Raw genomic sequence first — 22,681 nt, 5'->3', positions numbered from 1 at the left:
TATATATCTTTTCAATGATTATGCTTAACAAACCCACGCTGTCTAGCGCCTAAGTGTGAGCAAGATCGGGACAGCTCCCGCGCTTCACAGTTCACTGTACCCTTCGCGCTCCCCATTCCCGGAGTTCCACGGGCTCCCCGCGCACTCCTGTTCCCAGCGTTCCTGGCGGCCACCGCCCTCCTCCCGTCAGGCCCCATCCCCACCCCCACCTCCACCTCCGTCGGCGACCGTTAGCGCAGCCGCAGCCCTAGAGCCTGGTCCCGCCCATGCAGCCGTGCGATTGGCTAATGTGCCGAGTCTGCGACCGATACGAATAGTCGATTGGTGGACTCTGAAGCCCGCTCCGCAACTTCCCCAAATCGGGGCGATGGCGTGTCGGGATTGGCTGCGCGCTGTGAAGGCCCGCCCTCCGTTCGCCCGGCGCGGCAGCAGACGGGGTCCGTCGACCGGAGAAAGGGTGTCGGAAAGGCGCCTCCTCGCTGGTGGAGGCGGCAGCGTTCGTGCTCTGAGGGTCTCCCTGTTGCCGCGGGCGGGCTCCGGCAGGCCGAAGGCGCCTGAGGTAGGTGCGGGGCGCGAAGGGCGCCCCGCGGGCTGGGCGGGCGGACGCCGCGGCCTTCCCGAGGCGCGCCCTTTTTCCATGGCGGGCGCTTGCCGCCCAGCGGGACGGGACGGGACGAGACAGGATGGGGTGGAGCGCAAGGCGGACGAGCGACGCGAAGTCCTAGCCTTTGCCAGGCAACATGGCGGCCAAGGCGCTGGGCGGGGAGTCGGGGGCCGAGTCTCGCGGGCCTTGCTTCCCGGGCGGGAAAGTAGCCTTGGCCACGCCTGAGGCTCGAGGCCGTTTGGGACAGCCGAGAAGCCCCTTCCTAAGTCCATTGTACCCCCTGGATGCTCCCTTGAATGCTATCGACTTGGCATGTAGATCACCGGGGTGGGCTTCCAGTGGGACAGTTGGCTTGGAGGGAAAATCTTGCCAAAACCTTGGGAGGTAGCCACCTGTTGAGAGTGACGCTCAGGATCCGGGTGGCCAATGTGCGGGACCCACCGCCTGGCCAACTGCATGCCTGCATGTTCCTTGGTACCCCACCGCACCCCACCTCATGCCCCGGGCAGGTTGAACGAGGGCCGTGGACCTTCCTTCCCTGGCCACCGATCCTGCTGGGCGTCTGGGCTAGGAGACCCAGTGGAGGATGACAAGGATCAATGAGGTCATGCTGCCAGGGTAGGCTGGAGGCTGCAGCAGGAGAGGCTGACCACATGCAGCCAGCCAGCCACAGCCGGGATCTGCCAGCCCAGCACAAGGATTCCAAGAAAGGCTGAGCCATTTGGTCTCAACTTGGGTCTTGGGTCCAGTGGGCCTGCTGCCCATTCACAGCCCTTTGGCCAGGCCAGGTGAGGCTTGCATCGTGTTCAATAAGCTGAAGCAGCCGAGAGGCTGAAGAGTGGGAAAGCCAACGTTTGGCTCTCTTCAGGCCAGGCCCATGTCCTGGGGTGGTTAAGAGTCCTCTCTATAACTGATTGTACCCTCCCTGTACTGTGGACACCCCTATCTAGCTGGGTGGGAATTCCAGCTGCCTCTTCCACAGTTCCACGTGTTATTTGAGGCCCATTCAAACCCAAATCCACCGATCACCATTTAGCCGATTTTTTTTTTTTTAGGGACCCAGTGGGACAGACTAGAACTGTCTCCACAGGGTTTTTCAAGGCTTCCCATCTTTACTGAAACAGATGATCTCATTTTGTCTCTCCTGTGGAGGGGCAGGTGGGTTTGAACTGATGACCTTTCCAGGAGCAGCAGAGCCCTCACTCTGCCACCAGGCTTCCATTGATGCCTCTTAAGACTGAGGGTCAGCCTTTGCTCTTGCTCTCCTTCCCACCTCAGGTTCACTGTGACTCACTTCTTGGCTTTCAGAGGTTGAGGCCGCCCTGCCCACTCTTTCTGAAGTCGGAGACCCCCATTTTCTTCTCACTATTTTGCTTTTCAGCATATGACAGTCTGAGTGGCTTTTTTGAAAATTACATCTTAGTGTATTTTCGTGTAGGTTTACACAACAGTTCTGTGTCTTGTTCACCGGTGTCTGCAAAGATTGTTCAGTGATGCTGGTCACAGTGTAGGGACTGTTCTCATTCCTTCCAGCTGCGGGTTCCCATTTTCTTCACTGGGCTCCTTGCCCATCTTCCTCTAAAATCTCAAATAGGTGTGTGTGTGTGTGTTTATGTAAAGGAGCTCAGTACTTCGTGTGATGTTTGTTAATTTGACAGCTGATCTGTTACTTTGTTACGATGTGGCCCAGGGTTAAATTTTGATACAAACTTTAAGAGATCCCAGGGCTATAGGCTCCTAGATTTCTGCAGCCTCAACCAATCCAGTAAGTGTCGCGCGCATGCGTGCGTGCGTGTGTGTGTGTGTGTGTGTGTGTGTGTGTGTGTGTGTTCCTCGTCCCCCAGCTTCTGTTCTTTCTACATTTTCCTCCCCATCTTTCAACCTCCTTTTATTGTGGCTCTGATTAGAATGATCGGGCACATCTAGTTCTTCCAGTCTCTGGGTAGATGAGGCTGTAGTTCAAGTAGACTATTCTGTGGACTAGTTTCTTTTTAGTGTATGGTTTTCTTTTCTCTTTTGCTCCAGATGAAGAAACCAGTAGTTGAGTCTATGGTGGCTCTCACAAGCTTTTAAGACCCCAGCCACTACTCACCAATTGACTGAATGGCCCATGAAATTTAGTCCTAATCTTTCAAACCCAGAAATGCAATCCTGTACAGTGTTCAGGTGTGTCTGAGAAGTAGCCGTGACTAGGTCTCTATGTGCTGTACTTAACCCAGACACATAATGCATACATGTGTATAATATATTCACATACATAGGCACATTATGAGACACCCACTCACACATACATATTTTGCTGGTGATTGTATTTTATTTCAAAATCTGTCAAAATTTGCCGGAGAATTCATAAAATTTTTCCAGTAAAACAAGTGAACGAAGAGTGGCAAGGCTGCACCCCATCACAGGTGGGAAACTCACAAGACCTGGAAAAACAGGTCCCTCCTCCCCTGTTCCTGTTCTCAGAGGTTTCCCTGGCTGTGCTGTAGCAGCTCCCCACAGGCCCTTTTTCCTGATATTACTTCAGCGACATCACTGTTGCACTTGGTACCCTCCCGGTGTGAACCTTCCCCATTGTCAGTGTCTACTAGTTAGAGAGTGAAACACACTTCTGCCAGTATATTTAGTTACCTGTTGGTGTTATTTCTTGAAAATGAGAGTGCACAGTACTTAGATTGTATGTGTGTTTTGTGTGTGAAATTGACTTATTTCATAAAAGTGAGAACACTCAATACTTGGAATGTGTGGGGGTGGATGGAGGGAGGGAGAAAGAGACTTATTTCTCTCAACAGAGTCTCCTTCAGGTTCATCCTTGAGCCGAGTTGGATCCGGAGCCCTCTTTTCTTTGCCATGGAGTATACCCTACGGTATACTTAGCCATTCATGTGTTGATGGGCCCTTAGGTCGTATCCATCTTTTGGCCACTGAGGGGTGCTTTGGTGAGCTGAGGTGTGATGAGGGTGTGCTCTCCTGCCTGAGCCTGTTCATGCCATTTCTGTGAGATCCCTCGGGTGCACACCTAGTATTGGAATCATGCTTCTCTTCATCGCTGTTCCTTTCTTCCAATCAAACCTCGGTGAGGGTGAGGACTTTGTGACTTCAACACCTAGAATGGTGTGTGCCACATGGGAAGGCCTGCAAGATCCATTAGTTGAATTGACTGAGCCAAGGAAAAAGGCAAGAATTTGTCCAAGGGTATTTTGCTACTAGACTTTGAACCTGCCCCTCTGGCTGGGTGGCCTTGCCCTGCCCCATCCTGAGGGAGACTGCCTCCACTCACAGCCATTCACTTCTAGCTACCTTGGTCCCAGGCTTCCTCTTCTTTTACCACCGTTTGCCTCCAGTTCTTCCACTTAATTGAATCTTCTCCTTGGTTGCCTTCTCTGCTCTCTCAGTCCTGGCTTACGGGTGGGTCACCCTTCCTCGCTATCTGCAAACCTGCCAGCTGCCGAGCCCTCTGAGGAGCCCTTGGCCCTGGTCTCCCTTGTGTTCTGTAACACTGGGCATGCTGACCACTCATTCTCCCTGGAAATGCTCTTGTTGCCAGGATGCCAGCCTTGCTCCACTTCCCTTCCCTGTGCCTGCTTAACTACAACCTTGTAAGCACCTACTGCAGCCCAGGACTGAGGTGCCCCACTTCCTTGATTTTAAGCTTCATCCTTGGTGTATAAGCTTGGGTGGGTACGGAGGATGAATTAAAAAAGTAAACCTTACAAACCCATCGTCACTGCATTCCGACTCAGCAACCCTAGAGGACTTAGCAGAGCTGTCCCATAGGGTTTGCCAGGCTGTCAGTCTGTATAGAAGCAGATTGCTTCATGTTTCATCTGCCGAACGACTGGGGGCTTCGAACACCTTCATGGCTGAATCACCAGGACTCCCTTTGGGTGGGTACTGCACTAAATTTAGGTCATATTTAGGAATGTGAAAACATTTTAGCATCAAGAAAATGGAATGGCACTTTGTTGTGCTTGCAACTGTGTCCAGCAGGTGGGAGAGACTGGCTCGTGTTAGTGCCTCCCTTCGTAGTGGAAATTCGGAGAAGATTTGTTTTTACGTCAGGTTCTCTTCAGACTGTGCTTTGGTCCTCCCTGTAAGCTTCTGAAGCGTGTTTCATCCATTCTATCCTGTTTATTCCCAGAGGGGAGTGTGCCTGTGGGTCCATCTTCCCTCAGCCCTGAGCAGCTTCCTTTGGGGTTTCTGGCTGCCCATCTTTGACCTGTTTTCTCAGTCTTGTGACATCTTTTCCCATGCTGCTCTATGGCGCCGCTACCTAGGGTTTGTCTTCAACTGTCTCCCTGGTCTGTGTTCCCCCTTTCTGGGTGGCCTCCCTCCTAGGATCTTGGTGACCACCGCCCTGGCTGACACATTCTGGGGACCCAGCTGTGGAGCTGTGGTCTGAGCCCCAGGTGGACAGGCCTGGCTGAGGGGTAGGGGTGGGTGTAGCTATCTGCTATCGCTGTTTCACCTTGATGTTGGAACATCTATGTCTAGCTAGGAAGACACATCCTTCCAAAGCCATATTCTTTTCTCTCCCCCAGCTGCCATTGGTCAGCAAGTGTGCTCAGTTCTGTATTGTCAGCACTTTTGGACTTTCTGTCTCTTCTCTAGTCTCTTGCTTGGGCCTCTCTGGAGGACTGTGCCCTATCCGCCCACCCTCTCTTTAACAAGGACTTCATTGTGGCTCCGGCATTGATTCCCCATCAGCGGCCCCTCGTCCCAGGATGGAGCCACGCTTCATTTGATGCCCAGGATGCTCTCTGCCTCTGCTCCAGTTGCCTCCTTTGACTTCACCCACAAGCTCCCCACAAACCTCCACCCTCCTCTTCTCCTAGCAACCAAACTGTGTCATCACTTTTGGTAACCTCAGCGTCCTGCATCTGTCCCTCATCCATGGGCCACCACCTGGTAGACCCAGGAGAGCCTGGGTTCCCATTGGGAGCAGAGCACCTGCCAGCACCTCTTAGGCCTCTAGTGCCACAGAGCTGAGCCTGGGGGTACCACGCTTGCCCTCTGATTGGGCTAGCCTGAGCAGGTGAGTGGATTGTTGTTGCTCATTGGTCCAAGGAAAACCATGTATTTTGTGTGTGCTCTGGAAAGGGCAGCCTTACACATGTGTACTTAACTGGTGACCAGAGGCAGGGGAATGCTGGAGTGAGGTGTAATGTAATTGTTACAATTCTGTTTGAGTTATAAAATTATAGTGTGTGTGCTCCCAAAGGAAGGGTCCAAAGGGATTGAGCTTTGTTTTAACTTAAAACTTCAATGATGAGAAGAAGTAAAGAACAGTTACCTGGTTTGATTCCTCAAAGACTCTCTTAGGCTGCATTCTTTGAAGTCATCGGTTTATAGCACCTGACTGACTGCATGCTAGACAGGGGGGGCCAGCTCCTGTCATTTTGTGACCATGTTTTTGAATTTCTTTGCAGGGGGAAGAAGACAGGCGCCACTTTGGCATGAAGAGACAGACTCACGTAGTCGCCAGTCATTTAAGCTGAGTGCATTGTGATTTCCAATAATTGAGGCAGTGGTTCTAAAAGCTGTCTACATTAATGAAAAGAGCAATGTGGCCAGCTTGACTAAGCCGCCAGCGTGTGCAGCGCGGGCAGGACGGCCAGCACCCGGGTCTCGGCGGACTTGTGCATGTTAGCCAGCTGGTAGCTTTATGTAAGGGTTCCTAAAACTCTGATTTTCACAGTAGCCTTACTGCATTTAACATGGAGACATGTGAGAGTCCCTCTCCTGTCCCATGTGAGGCCGCAGGAGAAGCAATGATGGAGAGCCGAGTGTGCCCTTTCCCAGCACTGCCCTGTGAACAGTCTCCACCACCTCCCCTGCAAACGTCCAGTGATGCAGAGGTAATGGACGTTGGCTCTGGTGGTGATGGGCAGGCCGAACCCCCTGCTGAGGATCCCTTCAACTTCTACGGACCATCTCTTCTCTCCAAAGGAGCCTTCTCTAAGGGCCGCCTGCTCATAGACCCGAACTGTAGTGACCACAGCCCGCGCACTGCCCGGCATGCACCTGCGGTCCGGAAGTTCTCCCCCGACCTTAAGTTGCTTAAGGATGTAAAGATTAGTGTGAGCTTTACCGAGAGCTGCAGGAGTAAGGACAGGAAGGTGCTGTACACAGGAGCGGAGCGTGGCCTGCGGGCTGAGAGCACCTTGCTTCTTAGCCCTGTTGGTGGAGACATGCATGCTTGTCCCTTTGGCAGGAGTGTTGGTAACGGGGTAGGCCTAGGGGGGGAGAGCGCTGAGCAGAAGGATGAGGAGAATGAGCTGGAACAGGAAAAGAGAGTGGAGTATGCAGTGCTCGATGAGTTAGAAGATTTTACTGACAATTTGGAGCTAGATGAAGAAGGCACAGGCGGGTTCACGGCTAAAGCAATCGTTCAGAGAGACAGAGTGGACGAAGAGGCCTTGAATTTCTCCTACGAGGTATGTCGGTGATGCACTCTTAAGGGCTTTTGGCACATACACACACACACACACACACACACACTCAGAGAAAGGTGTTTGGGAGGCGTGGCATCTGTCAAAATCTGGTGTTGCAGAGAAGCAAAAACAAAAAACACAAAGCCCCAAAGGTCTGAGGTGGGCTAACATTAAGGTGGGTGAGGAAGGTTCAAGGAGCCCACATCTAAAAGAGGGATCTGGAGCCCTGGGGCTACTAAGCTGGCTTTGGACCACCCTTCCCAGACCTGGGCTGGAAATTGCTGAGAACTGCAGGATGGGGGCTGTGGCCCAGAGGTGGGTGGGTGTGGTGGCTCTAGCTGGTGGTTTTATTCTGTTTGCCTTTCAGATGCTTATGTATCATAAAGGCACACTCAGGTGTGCGCACCCCCCTCCCCCCACCTCTGAGAGCACCCCCTCTTCTGGGGCCAGCCTCAGTAACTGCCAGCCTTTCCTGTGGCACAGGAAGTCCTGCCTCCACCCTGGAAGTCATGGCCCTGTGGTCATGGTATCTTAACAGCTTGTTTTGCAGGATGATTTTGACAATGATGTGGATGCTCTGCTGGAGGAGGGCCTGAGTGCACCCAAAAAGAGGCGCCTGGAGGACAAATACGGAGGGGACAGTGACCATCCATCCGATGGCGAGACCAGTGTGCAGCCAATGATGACCAAGATAAAAACTGTGCTCAAAAGTAAGTCAGTTACCAGGAAGCAGCATCCCTGGAGCCACCGATGTTCACTGGTGTCTTTTTGAGCCTTGGGGCGAGGCAGTGAGTAAGAGGTTGAGAGCAGCAGAGACTCCTGATGAAGGGGCAAGGGACAGGACCCCAGGGAGCCCTAAGACGCCTAGCATGCCAGGTGGACACCACAGGGTGAGTGGCAATTTGACAGGTGGGGGCAAGCTTCTAAGGGTCCCTGGGTTGGTGCACTGGTGCTTAGCCCAGGGAAAGAAAAAAAGGGATAACAAGAGAGTCGAGACAGAGGCCTGGGTCTGTGGCGGTGGCAGGATCTGCAGGTTCTGCTCAGGCCTTGGGTTGTATTCAGTGTGGGGAGCATTCACTCTTGTTGGTGTGTGCCAGTAGCGACTCTGAGAGTAAGTCACATGGAGGACAGCTCCGGAGGTCATCCAAGGTCATTGTGTGCATGGGCGCAGGTCTGCTCTCGGGTGGTCAGCGTGGTTAGCTTACCTTCTGTTGGGCAGCTGAGTGCTTAGCCACTGTACCACTGGGGCATTTTGGGAAACCACTAGAAGCGGACTTGGAAACGGTCACTCTTGTGTCTAGACTTCTGGAAGGCACTGGGCCCTCCTGCAGGAGTGGTCATGTTCAGAGAAGATACAGGGGAGGGATCTGCGATCAGTTTGGGTTTGGAGACAGCAGTGAGTGAAATTGGGAGGTGCATAGGGTTATTTCAGTTGTGGCCTTATGTCAGTGTTTCTCAAAGTGGGCAATACCATGCCCTGGTGGCAAGGGTGCTTAAGCAATCCAGGGGACCTGCAAAACATATACCTATACTTTCTCCTGAGGTGTTAATTATTAGGGACTCAGGTGCGGTGCTGAATACTTTTTTTTTTTTTGGCAAAGGGGGCAGTAGACCAAATGAGTTTAGGAACCTATGGGGAAGAATTGAGGTGCTGCCCACGTTGTGGTGGAGAGTGGGGCCAAAGAGAGCCACAGGTGCAACCCTGGACTGAAGCTGATGAAGCAGGAGGTAGGAAAGGTACTGGGTGGAGCCCTAACTCACTGAGTGGAGGTGTCAATAATTCAGGTGGCAAGCATTTCTGTCAGGTGGCAAGCTGTGTTAGCAGGACTGTGCTGGGCTTGTTGGCCTCTGGAGAGGGCTTAGGAAGGGGATGCATCATAGTGACAGTGATCTCTTGTGGCTGATTGTCCCCGGCAGCCTTTCTGGCCCCCTGGAGCTCCTGTTCTTGGGCTGCACCTAGCAGTGGGCCTTCCTGGGGACCTCTTCTTGGCAGACAGTAGGCAGGTGCCCAGGCCCCTCACACTTGACTGTTCCTTTCAGAACACACGAGAGGCCTGATGGGAAGCTGTGCTCCTGTTTGGTGTTGGCCCTCAGAGTGCATTTGTTCCTCCAAGTGCAGCGATGCACGAGGCAGTGTGCTGTCTTGGCCCAAATCCAAAGGAACAGAGTGGCTGTGCAGTTCAGGCTCTAGGAAGCTGGTGGTGATGGTCTGGCTCGGCTGCTTTCCTCAGAATGCCTGTGTGCAGGGCAGGCCAGTGACCAGGCCCACTGAATGGAGATGGCTGGGAGGTCCTAGTACTTTTCTGTGGGTCACTGACACTTTTTAGGGGATGTATCATTTATTTCCTTTTTATCTTTTGTTTCCAAATTGGGAATTTGCTCCCAGTGCCAGGAAGAAAACTGGGTTTCGTTCATTTCTTGCATGGTGCTACACCCCAGCAGCCAGGTCTGATGGGGTGTCATGCAACTAAAACATCGTTTTGTGGCTTGTCTGTGAAAGTCGGGAATCTGCCAAAGAAGAGAACAGGCAGTGAAGGAGTGGCTGAAAACCCAACTTCCATGTTTATTAGTTGAAGCAAAATGTTCTGATTGGGAATTGGGTGGAGGTTTACAGAGCTGATCAGGTTTTTGTTCAGCAATTCAGATGTATTTTGTTTCATGTCACTCAAGGCCACGCCCGAGACCTGACATCCCTCATCCCACTTCCTCCTCATGTTTCCTGTGTCCATTCCTCTTCCTCTCCTAATCCTTTTCAAATTTGTCCTGGGGTTAATGATGCCCTTTGGATTTCCCAAGGCTGATGATTCAAGGGAGTGTGCCCCTCAGTGTAATTGTTCATCTTCTAGACCTTTGCTGCCCTTTGGGTGAAAATCGAACAGGGGAGTGAACTCATTTCCAGACCTGAAGGGTAGCTAAGGCCTCTAGTCTCAGGTCTTCAACCATCTCTCATCTGACCAGGAAGTCTGGCATTTTGGTTTTGGGTTTTATACCATATTCTTTTCCCACTTTATCCAGGACCTTCTAATGAAGAGTTCCTAATTGGAAGTAGTGTTTGTGTGCACGAAGTGACAGGCTCCACTCTGCTCACAGCTTGTCCAGTGGGATCAATGGTTGATGGATGGGTTACCTGTCAGTAAAGGAAGTATAATTGCTCTTAGGTGTTACCTGTCAGTAAAGGAAGTATAATTGCTCTTAGGTGAGGATGACAGATCTCTTGCCCACGGTGCTAGTTAGGGAGCTAAGGCCACAGGGAGCTTTCATATGCGAGTCAGCAAATCTATCCCTAGCCCCTGTCATGTACACTGGTCTGGGCAGTGGACCCAGAGCAGGGGCCATGCAGAGGGGTGCACTGTCATAAAATTTAGGCCTTATGAGGGGGCAGACAAAGCCCAATTAGGGGCTGGGTGGTATGGGTGGACAGTATTCTCCCACTTTGTGGGGGGATTTTGCAGGCCTCAGTTGTGTTTTCTGATTTTATTTGTTATGCATTCTCTTGTAAGCCATCTTGTATCTGAAGAAAATATTTTGGAAGTTCTTTGAAGAAGTTCTTGTCTTCTCTATAGGTCGTGGCCGTCCCCCTACAGAACCATTGCCTGATGGGTGGATCATGACATTCCATAACTCTGGAGTCCCCGTGTACCTGCACAGAGAGTCTCGGGTGGTCACCTGGTCCAGGCCATACTTCTTGGGAACGGGAAGCATACGGGTAGGGGAAGCTGAAGTCATGAATTGAATTCTGTCTGTCTTCCAGTGGGAGCATGCCTGTCTGCATGGGCCTTGTCTTCACGCAGAAAGAGAGAGATGTGAAAGGCAGTGAGTGAACAGTAGCTTGTCCCAGTAACCTCCGAGTGCTCTCTTTGTCCTCAGAAACATGACCCTCCTCTGAGCAGCATTCCCTGTCTGCATTACAAGAAGATGAAGGACAACGAGGAACGGGAGCAAAGCAGTGACCTCAACCCCAGTGGGAGTGTGGAGGTGTTGCCTGTCAAGCCCCTGAACCGAATCGCTGAGCTGGAGTTCCCCCAGGAGGAGCTCGACACCCTGGGCACTGACTGCGGGCCCCTTGATGAAAAGGACCCAATGGGGGCTGAGGCTGCCCCCGGGGCCCTGGGGCAAGTAAAAGCCAAAGTTGAGGTGTGCAAAGACGAATCCGTTGGTAAGTTCCAGGGTGAGATGCCTACTGCCTCCCACATCTTTTGAGTCCTCTCTTTTTTGCTGGACTGGTACTCGTGTGCAAAGTGGGCCTCCTGTCCTTACATGCAGGGTTGCGACCCGCTGTTGCTCATTGGGTGTATCTCATTCGGCTCTGTGTTGTGCGATCTGCCATTTCAAGTCTGAGTTCTCCCTTCGGGGCTCTCAAGCCTTGGAGTTCACCTGCTATCTCAATGTCAGATGGCCACCTGCTTCCAGATTTCTCATTGTTGTGTGTGGGTTAAGGATCCCCACTGACTCCAGGGTTGGAGTACTCGCTGCTAATCAGCAGGTGAGGCAGTCTCTTCCTATAAAGATTGACAGCCTTGGACGCCCTACGGGGCAGCTCCCCTCTGTCCTCGATGGTCGCTGGGAGACTCCATGGGAATGAGTTTTTAATTTGGTATGTGTTGCAGCCGGCTCCACTTCAAAACTGTTATTTTATGGGGGCAACCTCCTCCTTCCATATCTTTTTTTTTTAATTAAGCAAATTTTTATTAAAGCATAAATTGTGGTACAGAAATACATTTCAACTGATTTAAGTCCAACACCATGGAGAAATATGGCACCAAAACTTCCCCTTCTCTATCGCCACACTAGATTAATTTTGAATACTATTCAATCTAGTGTTTTCATTCTACTATTTTCTTTTCCATGCAAATTTGCATTAACATAAAAATTATCAAATCTATTAAAAAATTAGACCTCAAGCCAACAAATGTCATTCAATCTACTGGGATACTGTTCAAGAACAAAATCCACTTTTATGAGTATTAGTCCTCAAAACTGCATTCCTTCCATATCTTGGAGGGCTTTACATATATGTAATTTAAAGTCCTTCTCTGATTGTCCCACAACCTGTTTCCTTATATGGCATCATCCATTTCTGGATTAATGAAGAGGCTGGGGCTGCCTGCGCTGACCCTAGTGCATAGGAACTGCAGTCCCTAAGAACTAACTCTGGCCTCCAGAAAGCACTTCACCCCACCCTCCCAGAAGGACCCTCTCATCTGACAGGGCGCGCAAAAGGCAGCCCAGGCACCTAAGAGCTTTCCTTTTCATTAATAGTGTGTTTTTGTTTTTAAGTCTGTGTCGTATACACATAAAATAGCTGACAACTCTGTATTCTTGTTGGTTGTCATTTTTTCCCTTCCATTTTTAGGTGATCTTTTAAAATTGTGATTTGAGTGATGGTTTACAAAGGAAATTGGTTTTTCATGCACATTGTGTTTTGTGAGCTTCATCACAATTCCCACAGCATAGCAGCACGTCCATCCTGTGTTTCTTGATTCCTATCCCTACCTGCCTTTTGAGCTCTATATCTGGGCAAATGCTGCCCTTTTGCTCTTGAATGATTGGCTATTCTAATGAATGTTGTATACCCCTGGGTGTTACCATTTCTTTTTTCTTTTTTTAAACATTTTATTAGGGGCTCATACAACTGTTATCCCAATCCATACACACATCAATTGTGTAAAGCGCATTTGTACATCATTCTCAAAACATTTTCTCTCCACTTAAACCCCTGACATTAGGTCCTTATTTTTCCCCTCCCTCCCCGCTCCCCCCTCCCTCATGAGCCCTTGACAGTTTATAAATTGGTATTTTGTCATATCTTGCACTGTCCGACATCTCCCTTCACCCACTTTTCAGTTGTCTGTCCCCCCAGGGAGGAGGTCACATATAGTTCCTTGTAATCGGTTCCCTCTTTCCTACCCATTCTCCCTTTACCCTCCCTGTTTCGCCACTCACACCACTGGTCCTGTAGGGCTCATCCGCCCTGGATTCCCTGTATTTTCAGTTCCTATCTGTACCAGTGTACATCCTCTGGTCTAGCCAGACTTGCAGGGTCGAATTCGAGTCATGGTAGTGGGAGCGGGGAGGAAACATTTAGGAACTAGAGGAAAGTTGTGTTTCTTATCGTTGTTACATCGCACCCTGACTGGCTCATCTCCTCCCCGAGACCCCTCTGCAAGGGGATCTCCAGTGGCCTACTAATGGGCTTTGGATCTCCACTCCGCACTCCCCCCATCATTCACTATGGTAAGATTTTTTGTTCTGATGATGCCTTACACCTGATCCCTTTGACACCTCGTGGTTGCATAGACTGGTGTGCTTCTTCCATGTGGGCTTTGTTGCTTCTGAGCTTGATGGCCGCTTGATTACCTTCAAGCCTTTAAGACCCCAAGGGTGTTACCATTTCTTCACCTATCTATAGACCTATCTGTTGTTTGATTGAAAGTTATATTGCCCAAAGACCCCCAGTCTTGGGAGTTCTGTGTGCCCCTTTTACTTTAAGAAACCTCTGCCCTTTCTTCATCCCCTGGTCTTTCTAGGTCTGCTTTTGTGTGTATAGGAACACCTAGTTCTGCTTGATCTGTGCTATGTGGCTGCAATGGAAGGGTTTTGTTCTATAGCTTTAAAACAGGGAAAACAAAGCAAAAAGTAGCCCTAAGTATGTCTCAAGAGTCGATCTGGCAGCTTCCCTGTCTTGAGGATGGTGTCACTGTGTCAGCGTCGTCTCATATACCACCTACAGTGTGATCCATTGCTTATTGGGCTGGGGCTTAGCCGGGAACAGGAGGAAAGTTGCAAAGAAGCGAGGCAAGTGCAAGCCTGGGAAGGTGGGTAGTGGTGCAGCATGGGAAATGGGTCCCTGACCAGCCTCAGTGATCAGAGCTACCATGAGAAGGAGCCCCAGGAGCTTGTGGGCAAAGAGGGCCAATGGGAGTGGTTGCCATGTGCAGATATGACCAGGGCAGTTGAAGAGGAGAGCACAGGGTGACCTGCAATTGGTCAGGCCAGCAGTGGGGTGTGCCTGCTGACACTAGGCTGGCCATGAGCACAGCTGTATCAGCTGCCAGGGCAGGGAGGCAGACATTGAAGGCTGACTGGGTGATTTTTTTTTTCTTCATTTGCCTTTGTCCCCCAACCAATCAAAAGATAGCTGGAAAATGTGACTTTTCAGGGACATGTCAGCATTACTTAATGTGGCCAAATGAGAGGAATACTTCTTCCATTTCCCACCCACTGGGAAAGTGGTTGTCTTGAGGCTGGCTCACCACTGCTTGGCTGGCAGCGCTCTTGTCAGCTGACTAAACCCAGGTGGCCTCTTACCCCCAGGAGATTAGTCACGTGCTCACTGGTAAATCCTGGACAGGTCTTGAGGAGTTTCGGGACTACCTGGAGAAGCGCTTTGACTTTGAGCAAGTTACTGTGAAAAAGTTCAAGACGTGGGCCGAGCGGCGGCAGTTCAACCGAGAAATGAAAAGAAAGCAAGCTGAGTCTGAGAGGCCCATCTTGCCGGCTAATCAGAAGCTCATCACTTTATCTGTACAAGATGCTCCCACCAAGAAAGGTGAGTCATGACTGGAGTCTCCCCCTGGGGATGCTGGCAAGAGTATCTTCTGAGTGACAGACATGGGATTCCAAGCTTGTGTTTAGCCCGCGAATGCAGACTCGGCAACACTGGTTGTGACAAGCCTCTCATTCAGTGACCCGGGAGCGTGTGTGCTGCCAGGCCATTACCCAGCCATTGCTTCTTGTCTCAGAGTTCGTCATTAACCCCAATGGGAAGTCTGAGGTCTGCATCCTGCACGAGTACATGCAGCGGGTCCTCAAGGTCCGGCCCGTTTACAATTTCTTCGAATGTGGTAAGTGGTGACTTTGTCTCCTGATCGTCCCCTTTGTGACCTCTTGGTGGGTTGTGGGTCCGGCTGGAATGGGATTGGGATGTAAAGGGAATGCAGGGAGAAGATGGTGTGGTGAGCTCCTTGCTTCAGCAATGTGTTTCCTCATGGTGTCTGACACAGTGCCCTTCCCCACTCTTCCTCTGTCCCTGCTTCGGTCACTGGGCGCTCAAAACCTGCTGTGTTGGCTTCCCTGCTCTGCTGGCTCCCTCAACTGGTGGCCCAGGTGGATGGAGCATCTCAGCTCACACCACCTTCGTGAGAACCAGAGAGGCCCTTTGGGCCTTCATTTTTTGCTTCACTATGTCCTATGCATACCAGTCCCAGCTGCCCTGTGTTGATCCTACCTGTCTGCCAAAGACATTGGTCCTTACCTATGGTGACCCAGATGCTTCCTTCTCGTGTCATTTACTGAGCCAGTCCTGGCCCTGCCCTCTGCCCTGCCTCCACACCTCTGTGACTCACACCTCAGGACCAACAGTTGCAGCAGCAGACCCCTGCTTTTCAGTGTGTCTGATGGTGTGTCGTGTGTATGTGTGTGGGAGGGAGGGGCACAGCGTACACGCCCTCAATGTCTTTACCAAGTGTGTTTTAAAAACAATCATTTTAATTTTAAGAGAACCCAAGTGAGCCTTTTGGTGCCTCGGTGACCATTGATGGGGTGACTTATGGATCTGGAACTGCAAGCAGCAAAAAACTCGCAAAGAACAAAGCTGGTAATGTGTTGTCGGGTGCTGCACGGCCACTGCGCAGCCTGTGGTCATGGAGGGCTGGCCTCAGCGGCAGCAGTGAGAGGAGGGCTTGTGCTGTCCTTTTCACTTGGGTTGTCATCAAGCTTGTTAATTTTTTTAAAATTCATGCTTATTGGAAGAGACTCCTAGAAGCACTGGGAAATAAGCATGAAGCTCCCTTCTCTGCTGCCAGGCAGCTACCCTTATCCCAGGCACACCTGTATGGAGACGTGCTCCGAGCCAGTGGGGCTGCGCTGGGCACATGTCCTAGAGAAGATTTGTTTCTAAACCAAATAAATTGGGGTTTGCTGCAAAGTGAAAAGCTGGTGGATGGTGGTGTGAAGAATGCTTAGTTTCAGTCCCAACTGGTAATGACCACTCGCTGAACATAGCATATCATCCTCGGTAGAGCTCATTTACTAATTAAGACTCATTACTCCTGATAGTGTGTTTTCTCTTTGCTTCTATGCCCAACACTAACCATTTTTCCCCTGACATCAGGCTTGTTGTGTGGGCCACATTGCAGGCTGGGTCGGGGGGTGCACCACTAGGCCATTGAACAGGCAGCAGGACACCCCTTCTTGAGGTCATTTGCCTGATCATGTTGTCTTCCAAAATAGCTCTCCCACTGCACTCTGCATGGAGTTGGTCCATTTTATTGGTGTCTTACTAGGTCTTGGGGTCCATGAAAGTTGGGATCAGAGTGCTCCTTGGGGTTACTTTCCTTTTGTGAACATGAGATGGAGAATGGTCTTGTACCCTCTCTGTGCAGTTTCCTGGGCTGGCTCCTTGCAATGAATCCAGGAAAGCCTGCTGCCCTCCTTATATTTTGCCTCAGCTCAGCGCACTGCCATTATTAAGGGTATAAAGGCTTGTGGAGCTTGATGTGGGTGGGTGGAGATGTTCTCGGGACATTGCTGAGGCAGTGTGCCACCCTGCAGTCGCCTGCTTTTCTCACATGCTGGACTTTCTCTACCCCACCCCCTGCCCCCTTGCCCCGAGTTGTCCTTCCAACCCTGACTCTTAGCTGTTCCCCAGACATCTTTGCTCAGGTGACTTGCTGGCGCCTAAAAGTACAGGTCACACTGAGCTGTCACCCTCCTCATCGTTCTTCACACCACCTCCCTTCACTCAGTGTCCCATTCCTCCATACTGTGGGCAGGGCCCTGTTAACATACCTGCCCTCAGCATAGTGCCCCCCCAGATGTGATCACTTCTCTGTGACCACTGCCACCACTCCCCTGGTCTTAGCACCTGGAGTGAGCTGCTCTAAGGGTTGCTGCTGATCTGGGTCCTGCTGAGCTATTTTTTTTCACACCACCAAATGCTTCCTCTAACCCAAAACTGATCACCCTGGCCAGTCACACACATTCCAGTATACATGCTCCACATGGTGACTAGGTTGCCAACACTTTCCCCACTCCCCCCTTTCTTGGGTCTTTTTCTCCTATTGTCTCTTTTTTTGAACTCTAAAGCATGCTATTGTGGAAAGGACTTTATCTCCACTCTGAGCCATGGTGACCTTGTGCATCCCTCTCCCCACTCCCTGATGAGAACAGCCCCCTGGGCCCTGCACAGTAGCCAGTACACAGCTCATGGAGACCTGGTGGGGCATCTGGCCTTTCTTCCCCTGCAAGCTCTGGGAAGGTGGTTGCATCTAACCTCTTACCCTTGGGGTGTTTCTTTTTGTAGCTCGAGCTACATTGGAAATCCTCATCCCTGACTTTGTTAAGCAGACTTCCGAGGAGAAGCCCAAAGACAGCGAAGAACTTGAGGTGAGTCCTGGCCTTGTTCCACCCATTGCTGTCTCTGGCACTGCCTGGGGCAAGGCCCCAGTTCCTGTTAGGAAGGATATAATCATTCCAGCATCCAGGCAGTTCTGTTCTTTTCATATTTCACAAAAGAACGTGCTCATCTTTGTGCAAGCGGGACAAAAGGTTTATTTTGGTTGGAGGCTTTTGCTCCCGTTGAGTATGCAGTCTTAGTATATTCGGAAGTACATTAATTCTCCTTTTTTTCGGTAGATGGTTCCATGGTGCAAATGCATCTTTGAGGTTGAGAGTCTAGAAAATGTGGATAGTTCTTTATTTTAAAACCCATATTTGGTGTTAGTCTCACCAATGATAATTTGTAGCAAGGGCTTCTCAAACTTAGCTGGGTGCATCCTCTTGTGAATGTGTTGCCGAAGTGAGCATGGGATCAATCATTTGGTATAACACTTAGGTTGAGGTGTCATTTGTATGCCAGCTATTTTAATTAGGGTTGTTGTTACAAAACGACACAAATTAGGTGGCTAATAAAAGTGACATTCATTGTCTCTCGGTCCATAATCAGAGTATTGGCCATATTGATTCCGTCAGAGGGCTCTGAGACAAGGATTTGTCTCACGTCCCTCTCTTTGCTTATGTTGGATCCTACACATTCATTGGTTGGGGGTATTGATCACTCAACCTCCTCTTGCTTCTTCACATGGCTATTTTCCCTATCTCTCTGTTTGTCTTTGACCTAAAGACACCACACCACTCATAATTAATTATCACTCTATTCCTTATTTGCTCAAGATATCTTATCAGAAATGGTTGTTAGGTTTTTTTTTTAAATACCCTGCACCTATTGAGAGAACCTCATTGCGATTTTTGTCATTGTTTTTATGAATGTGGTGTATTACAGTGGTTTTATTTTCTTGATGGATTAGCTGTCTTGTTACTACAAAATATTTGTCTTTATTTCTAGTAACAATTATTGTCTTAGCTATTTTTGTCTAATGCTGGTATAGTTATTTCCACCTTTGGGTTACTGCTTGCATGATACATCTTTAATCCATTCTTTCTTTTAACCTTCATAGGTTTTTTTCACCCATTCTGTCAACCTCTGGCTTTTTGCGCATTAGATCAATTTATTTTTAATTTAGTTAGTAGTATTAAAAAGTAGAATTTATATACTATATACTTGTGTATAAGCCAACCCGAATATCAGCCGGGGCACCTAATTATTTTATTTTATTTTTAATTCATTAATTTATTATTTTTTATTAAAAAATTATTTTATTTAGGGCTCATGCAATTCTCATCACAATCCATGCATACAGCCATTGTGTCAAGTACATATGTACATTTGCTGCCCTCATCCTCAAAACATTTGCCCTCCACCTCAGCCCTTAATATCAGTTGCTCATTTTCCCCCTCCCTCCCCACCCCCCTTCCCTCATGAACCCTTTATAATTCACAACTTATTATAGTTTTGTCATAAGTTACACTGTCCGTCCGACATCTCCCTCCACCACCTTCTCTGCTGTCCCTCCCCCAGGGAGGAGGCAATACCTAGATTCTTGTAATTGGTTCCCCCTTTCCACCGCGCATTCCCTTCACCCTCCAGGCCTTGCCTCTTTCATCACTGGTCCTGAAGGAGTCATCTGTCCTGGATTCCCTACGTTTCCAGTTGCTATCTGTACCAGTGTACATCCTCTAGTCTAGCCAGATTTGTAAGGTAGAATTGGGATTATGATAGTAGGGGGGAGGGGCACCTAATTTTACCACAAAAACTGCATTAAAAAAATGTGCTGAAAAACTCGGCTTATACACGAGTATGTGCAGTATGTATGTCCTTTTACTCTGTTTTCTTGTTTTGTTTCTCACCTCTCCCATTACTGCCTTATGTTGTGTTAGATATTTTCCTATTCTACCATTTTCATTTCCATATTTCTTTTACTTTATGTTTAAAGTTTTTTTTTTAAGTGGTAGCTGAGGACATTACATGGGGGATGGGGGGCCCCAGGGGCGCAGGCACATCATCTGACCTCCTCTGGCATCAGTAGGGAGGAGAATCCATGTCCACACACCAGCCCAGGGCTGATTGCCACAAGGCAGAGGCCAGGCGTGCCTTCACACCCTCATCTTCCTTTCATCCTATTCTGACAACCAACAGGTTCCGTTTGGATAATGTGTTGCAATGGCTGCACAGAACTCACAATTATGTATGATTCTGCGAGTTTGTTAGGGAAGGTAACAGGCTACTAAAAATCAGGATCAGATCTTTTGCCCCCTGTTGCACGTCTTCTCAGCCCGCAGCCATATTTCTCTGAGGCTTAGCCTCTTGGTCTTGAGGTTTCCTGGCCTCTGCCTAATTCATGGGCCAGGAAGCCTGCTACTTTGTCTCAAGGTCTTCATGCTGCTCCTCTACTCTGCCTCACTGGTGTCTTAGTGCTGCTCCTTTGCTTTGTTACATGATCTCCGTGCTGTTGCTTCTACCACTTGAGACAGGATCTTGTATGTGCTCCACAGGTGCCTCTCTAGATGGTTTCTGCTTTGAGATGGCTCTTAAACCCAAAGGAATGGCAAAACTGATCAGTCCCCTCTATTAGTGTTCCACACATACTGTTTGCAGGATGTCAACAGTCATCTGGAGAGAGTTACAAAGACATGGCTAGAGTAGCCATATTTAAGCAATTTAACTTTACCACACTTCCCTTCAGGAATTCCCATTCCCATTCAAACTTCAAACATTCCTACGCTAGTGCAGTCTAATTCTAAGTAAATCTCCCCTCTCCCCACCTTGACTGCTGCATCCCTTAAACATTGATTATAGGTCCAAGAAAGATGAAATCCTTGAAAATTCAATTTTTTTCTTTATAATCATTTTATTGGGGGCTCTTATAACATCAATTGTGTCAAGCCCAGACAACTTCAGTCTTTTCTCCATTTATCATGATCATGTCTATTGGTCAAATTGTGGGAATTTTGTTTTCTTTTTATTAAGTTGTAATCCATACTTTAGCTTGCGGTCCTTGGGTTTCATCAGTAAATGTTTCAAGTGTACCTCATCATTTTCAGCAACAAGGTTGTTTTCTCTGCATATAGCACGTTAATAAGCTTTCCTCTACTCCTTATGCCTCATTCTTCATCTACTCTGCTACTCTAATTTACTAAGTGTGCATATTTAATCTGTCTTGAATTTCTGGCAGCTCCCTATAGATGTGCTGCTGCCAATGTTGAATGATCTTTAGGAAGATTTAACTTACATATGATAGTAATTATATTTTTTTGATAATTTCCATGTTCCACATTGGGTCGCTTTCTGTAGAGTAGCTATAAATATGGAACTCTTTTAGTCAGTTGGCCAGGTAGCCATCTCCAATATATACGTATTTTGGCATAGGTGAATAAGTGCTTCCAGTGCTTCATCAGCTTGTAAAATATTTGAATTAATACTTCATCAATTTCTTTAGCCTTCTTTTTGGTTAATGCCTTTAGTGCAGCATGAAGTTTTCCTTTAGTACTATTGGTTCTCAATTATGTGCTATCTTTTGAAATTGTTGAATGTCAACCAGTCCTTTTGGGTGTAGTGACTATATTCCCTATATTGCTTATAGACTCAGTTTTATAACTTGAGGCTTGAATATTTTCTTCAATTTTTTTCAGTTTAATGTATGCTGAGTGTGTACTTCATTTCTGATTTTCTCGCTTAGGTAGGTCTTTATAATGCATTTCATTATGATTAATTATAATGCAATAAAATAAGTCCATGTGTACAGTTGCTGTTTATATTGTTGTGAAACATTTGGGATGAAGAAATGTTGGTCTTGAAAAATTTTGTCATGTGATCTCCAGCTTTGTTTCTATCACCAAGGCCCTATTTTCTAATTACTGATTCCCCCCCTCAACTTCTCCATTAAATTCATTAAAAATTATAATGTATGTTGAGTATATATTTGAACAGCTTCAGACTGAAGAAGTTAGGAGAATTCTACAATTTTCATTGCCACTAGCTTTAGTGGCTGGTACAATCTTGGAGGAAATAGCACAAAGTTAGGGTAGTGAGGAAAGTAACATTTTATATGGTATATGATAGAGAAAAGAGAGGTGAGAAACTGGTCATTAAAATCTGGCTAAGTCTGAAGAGCAGTATAAAATTAATGATTTATATGAAAAATTGTTGATGGTTCAATTCTTTTTTTTTTTTTTAACAATTAGCAAAGTTTTATTTGCTAATTTTTTGTATTTAAAGTATTCTTCAATAACATCCTTGGCTTGAGATTCTTTGCCATAATCCTTAACAACCACACAACTGCAACCAACCACTTTCCGGGGTTTTCCTTCTCTATCAGTTTTGCAAAGGCCTACCCAACTCTCCTAGTTTCTTGTTGACATCCACCTTAATGAGGTTGATGTGGTGTTCGCACACAGCGCCTCCACTCACTGGACATCCACAGACTCATCACAGTTTGATGCAAGCACACAAAGATGAGCTTGGTGCTTGTGTAAGACTTTGGCAGCTCTTGTAAAGCAGTGTTAACATCCATGACACCCCCAGCAGCAATGTCTTTCTCCCCCATGGCGGTGGTTATGGGTGGGACCGAATCTTGAACACACCAGAGCCTCTGCCCCCGCACAGCTTGGTGGGGACAGGGAAAGAGCGATGGTTTAATTCTTTCAGTAACTCAAAACTCACTGCCATTAGTTGATTCTGACTAAGGTGATGATGTGGATAGAGTAGAACTGGCTCTGGGATTCTGAGACTGTCACTCTTTATAGGGAGTTGAAAGTCTCATCTTTGTCCAGATACCAAGTTAATTTTAATGTTGTTAGGTACTGTCAAGTTGGTTCTGATTTATAGTACAGCAGAATGAAACACTGCCTTGAATCTGCGCCATCCTCATAATTGTTTGAGAACAGTGTTGCAGCCACTGTGTCAGTCCATCTTGACAAAAGCCTTCCCTTTTTTTTTTAATCGTTTAATTAGGGCTCATACAACTGTTATCACAATCCATATGTACATCAATTGTGTAAAGCACATTTATACATTCATTGCCCTCATCATTCTCAAAACATTTGCTCTCCACTTAAGCCCCTGGGATCAGGTCCTCATTTTCCCCCCTCCTTCCCCGCTCCCCCCTCCCTCATGAGCCCTTGATAATTCATAAATTATTATTTTGTCATATCTTGCTCTGTCCGACGTCTCCCTTCACCCACTTTTCTGTTGTCCGTCCCCCAGGGAGGAGGTCACATGTAGATCCTTGTAATCGGTTTTCTCTTT

The 22,681-nt window shown here is 48.4% G+C and overlaps 1 protein-coding gene and 1 pseudogene across 4 annotated transcripts in view; one reads left to right on the top strand and one right to left on the bottom strand.

Moving 5' to 3' along the window:
- The first annotated feature begins 451 nt into the window (after positions 1 to 451).
- DGCR8 (DGCR8 microprocessor complex subunit) overlaps positions 452 to 22,681 on the top strand; it is a 38,580-nt gene continuing 16,350 nt past the window's right edge. For 2 of the 4 annotated variants that reach the window (XM_004701198.3, XM_045291203.1), the window contains exons 1-9: positions 452 to 559; positions 6,034 to 7,041; positions 7,589 to 7,748; positions 10,602 to 10,744; positions 10,906 to 11,194; positions 14,390 to 14,587; positions 14,781 to 14,882; positions 15,536 to 15,634; positions 17,342 to 17,424. In XM_004701198.3, the coding sequence (XP_004701255.1) occupies positions 6,322 to 7,041; positions 7,589 to 7,748; positions 10,602 to 10,744; positions 10,906 to 11,194; positions 14,390 to 14,587; positions 14,781 to 14,882; positions 15,536 to 15,634; positions 17,342 to 17,424 (1,794 nt within the window). In that variant the 5' untranslated portion in view covers positions 452 to 559; positions 6,034 to 6,321. Of the gene's footprint in view, positions 560 to 6,033; positions 7,042 to 7,576; positions 7,749 to 10,601; positions 10,745 to 10,905; positions 11,195 to 14,389; positions 14,588 to 14,780; positions 14,883 to 15,535; positions 15,635 to 17,341; positions 17,425 to 22,681 lie in introns of all 4 variants that reach the window. The other 2 variants (XM_045291202.1, XM_045291201.1) reach the window with 1 other exon arrangement.
- LOC115869979 lies at positions 21,589 to 21,980 on the bottom strand (annotated as a pseudogene).

The sequence above is a fragment of the Echinops telfairi genome, unplaced genomic scaffold, assembly GCF_000313985.2.
Source record: "Echinops telfairi isolate 266 unplaced genomic scaffold, ASM31398v2 ScPeMD7_70;HRSCAF=299, whole genome shotgun sequence".
Classification (NCBI taxonomy): domain Eukaryota; kingdom Metazoa; phylum Chordata; class Mammalia; order Afrosoricida; family Tenrecidae; genus Echinops; species Echinops telfairi.
The sequence above is the reverse complement of the archived record's forward strand: the minus strand, read 5'-3'. Positions and strand labels throughout refer to the sequence as shown.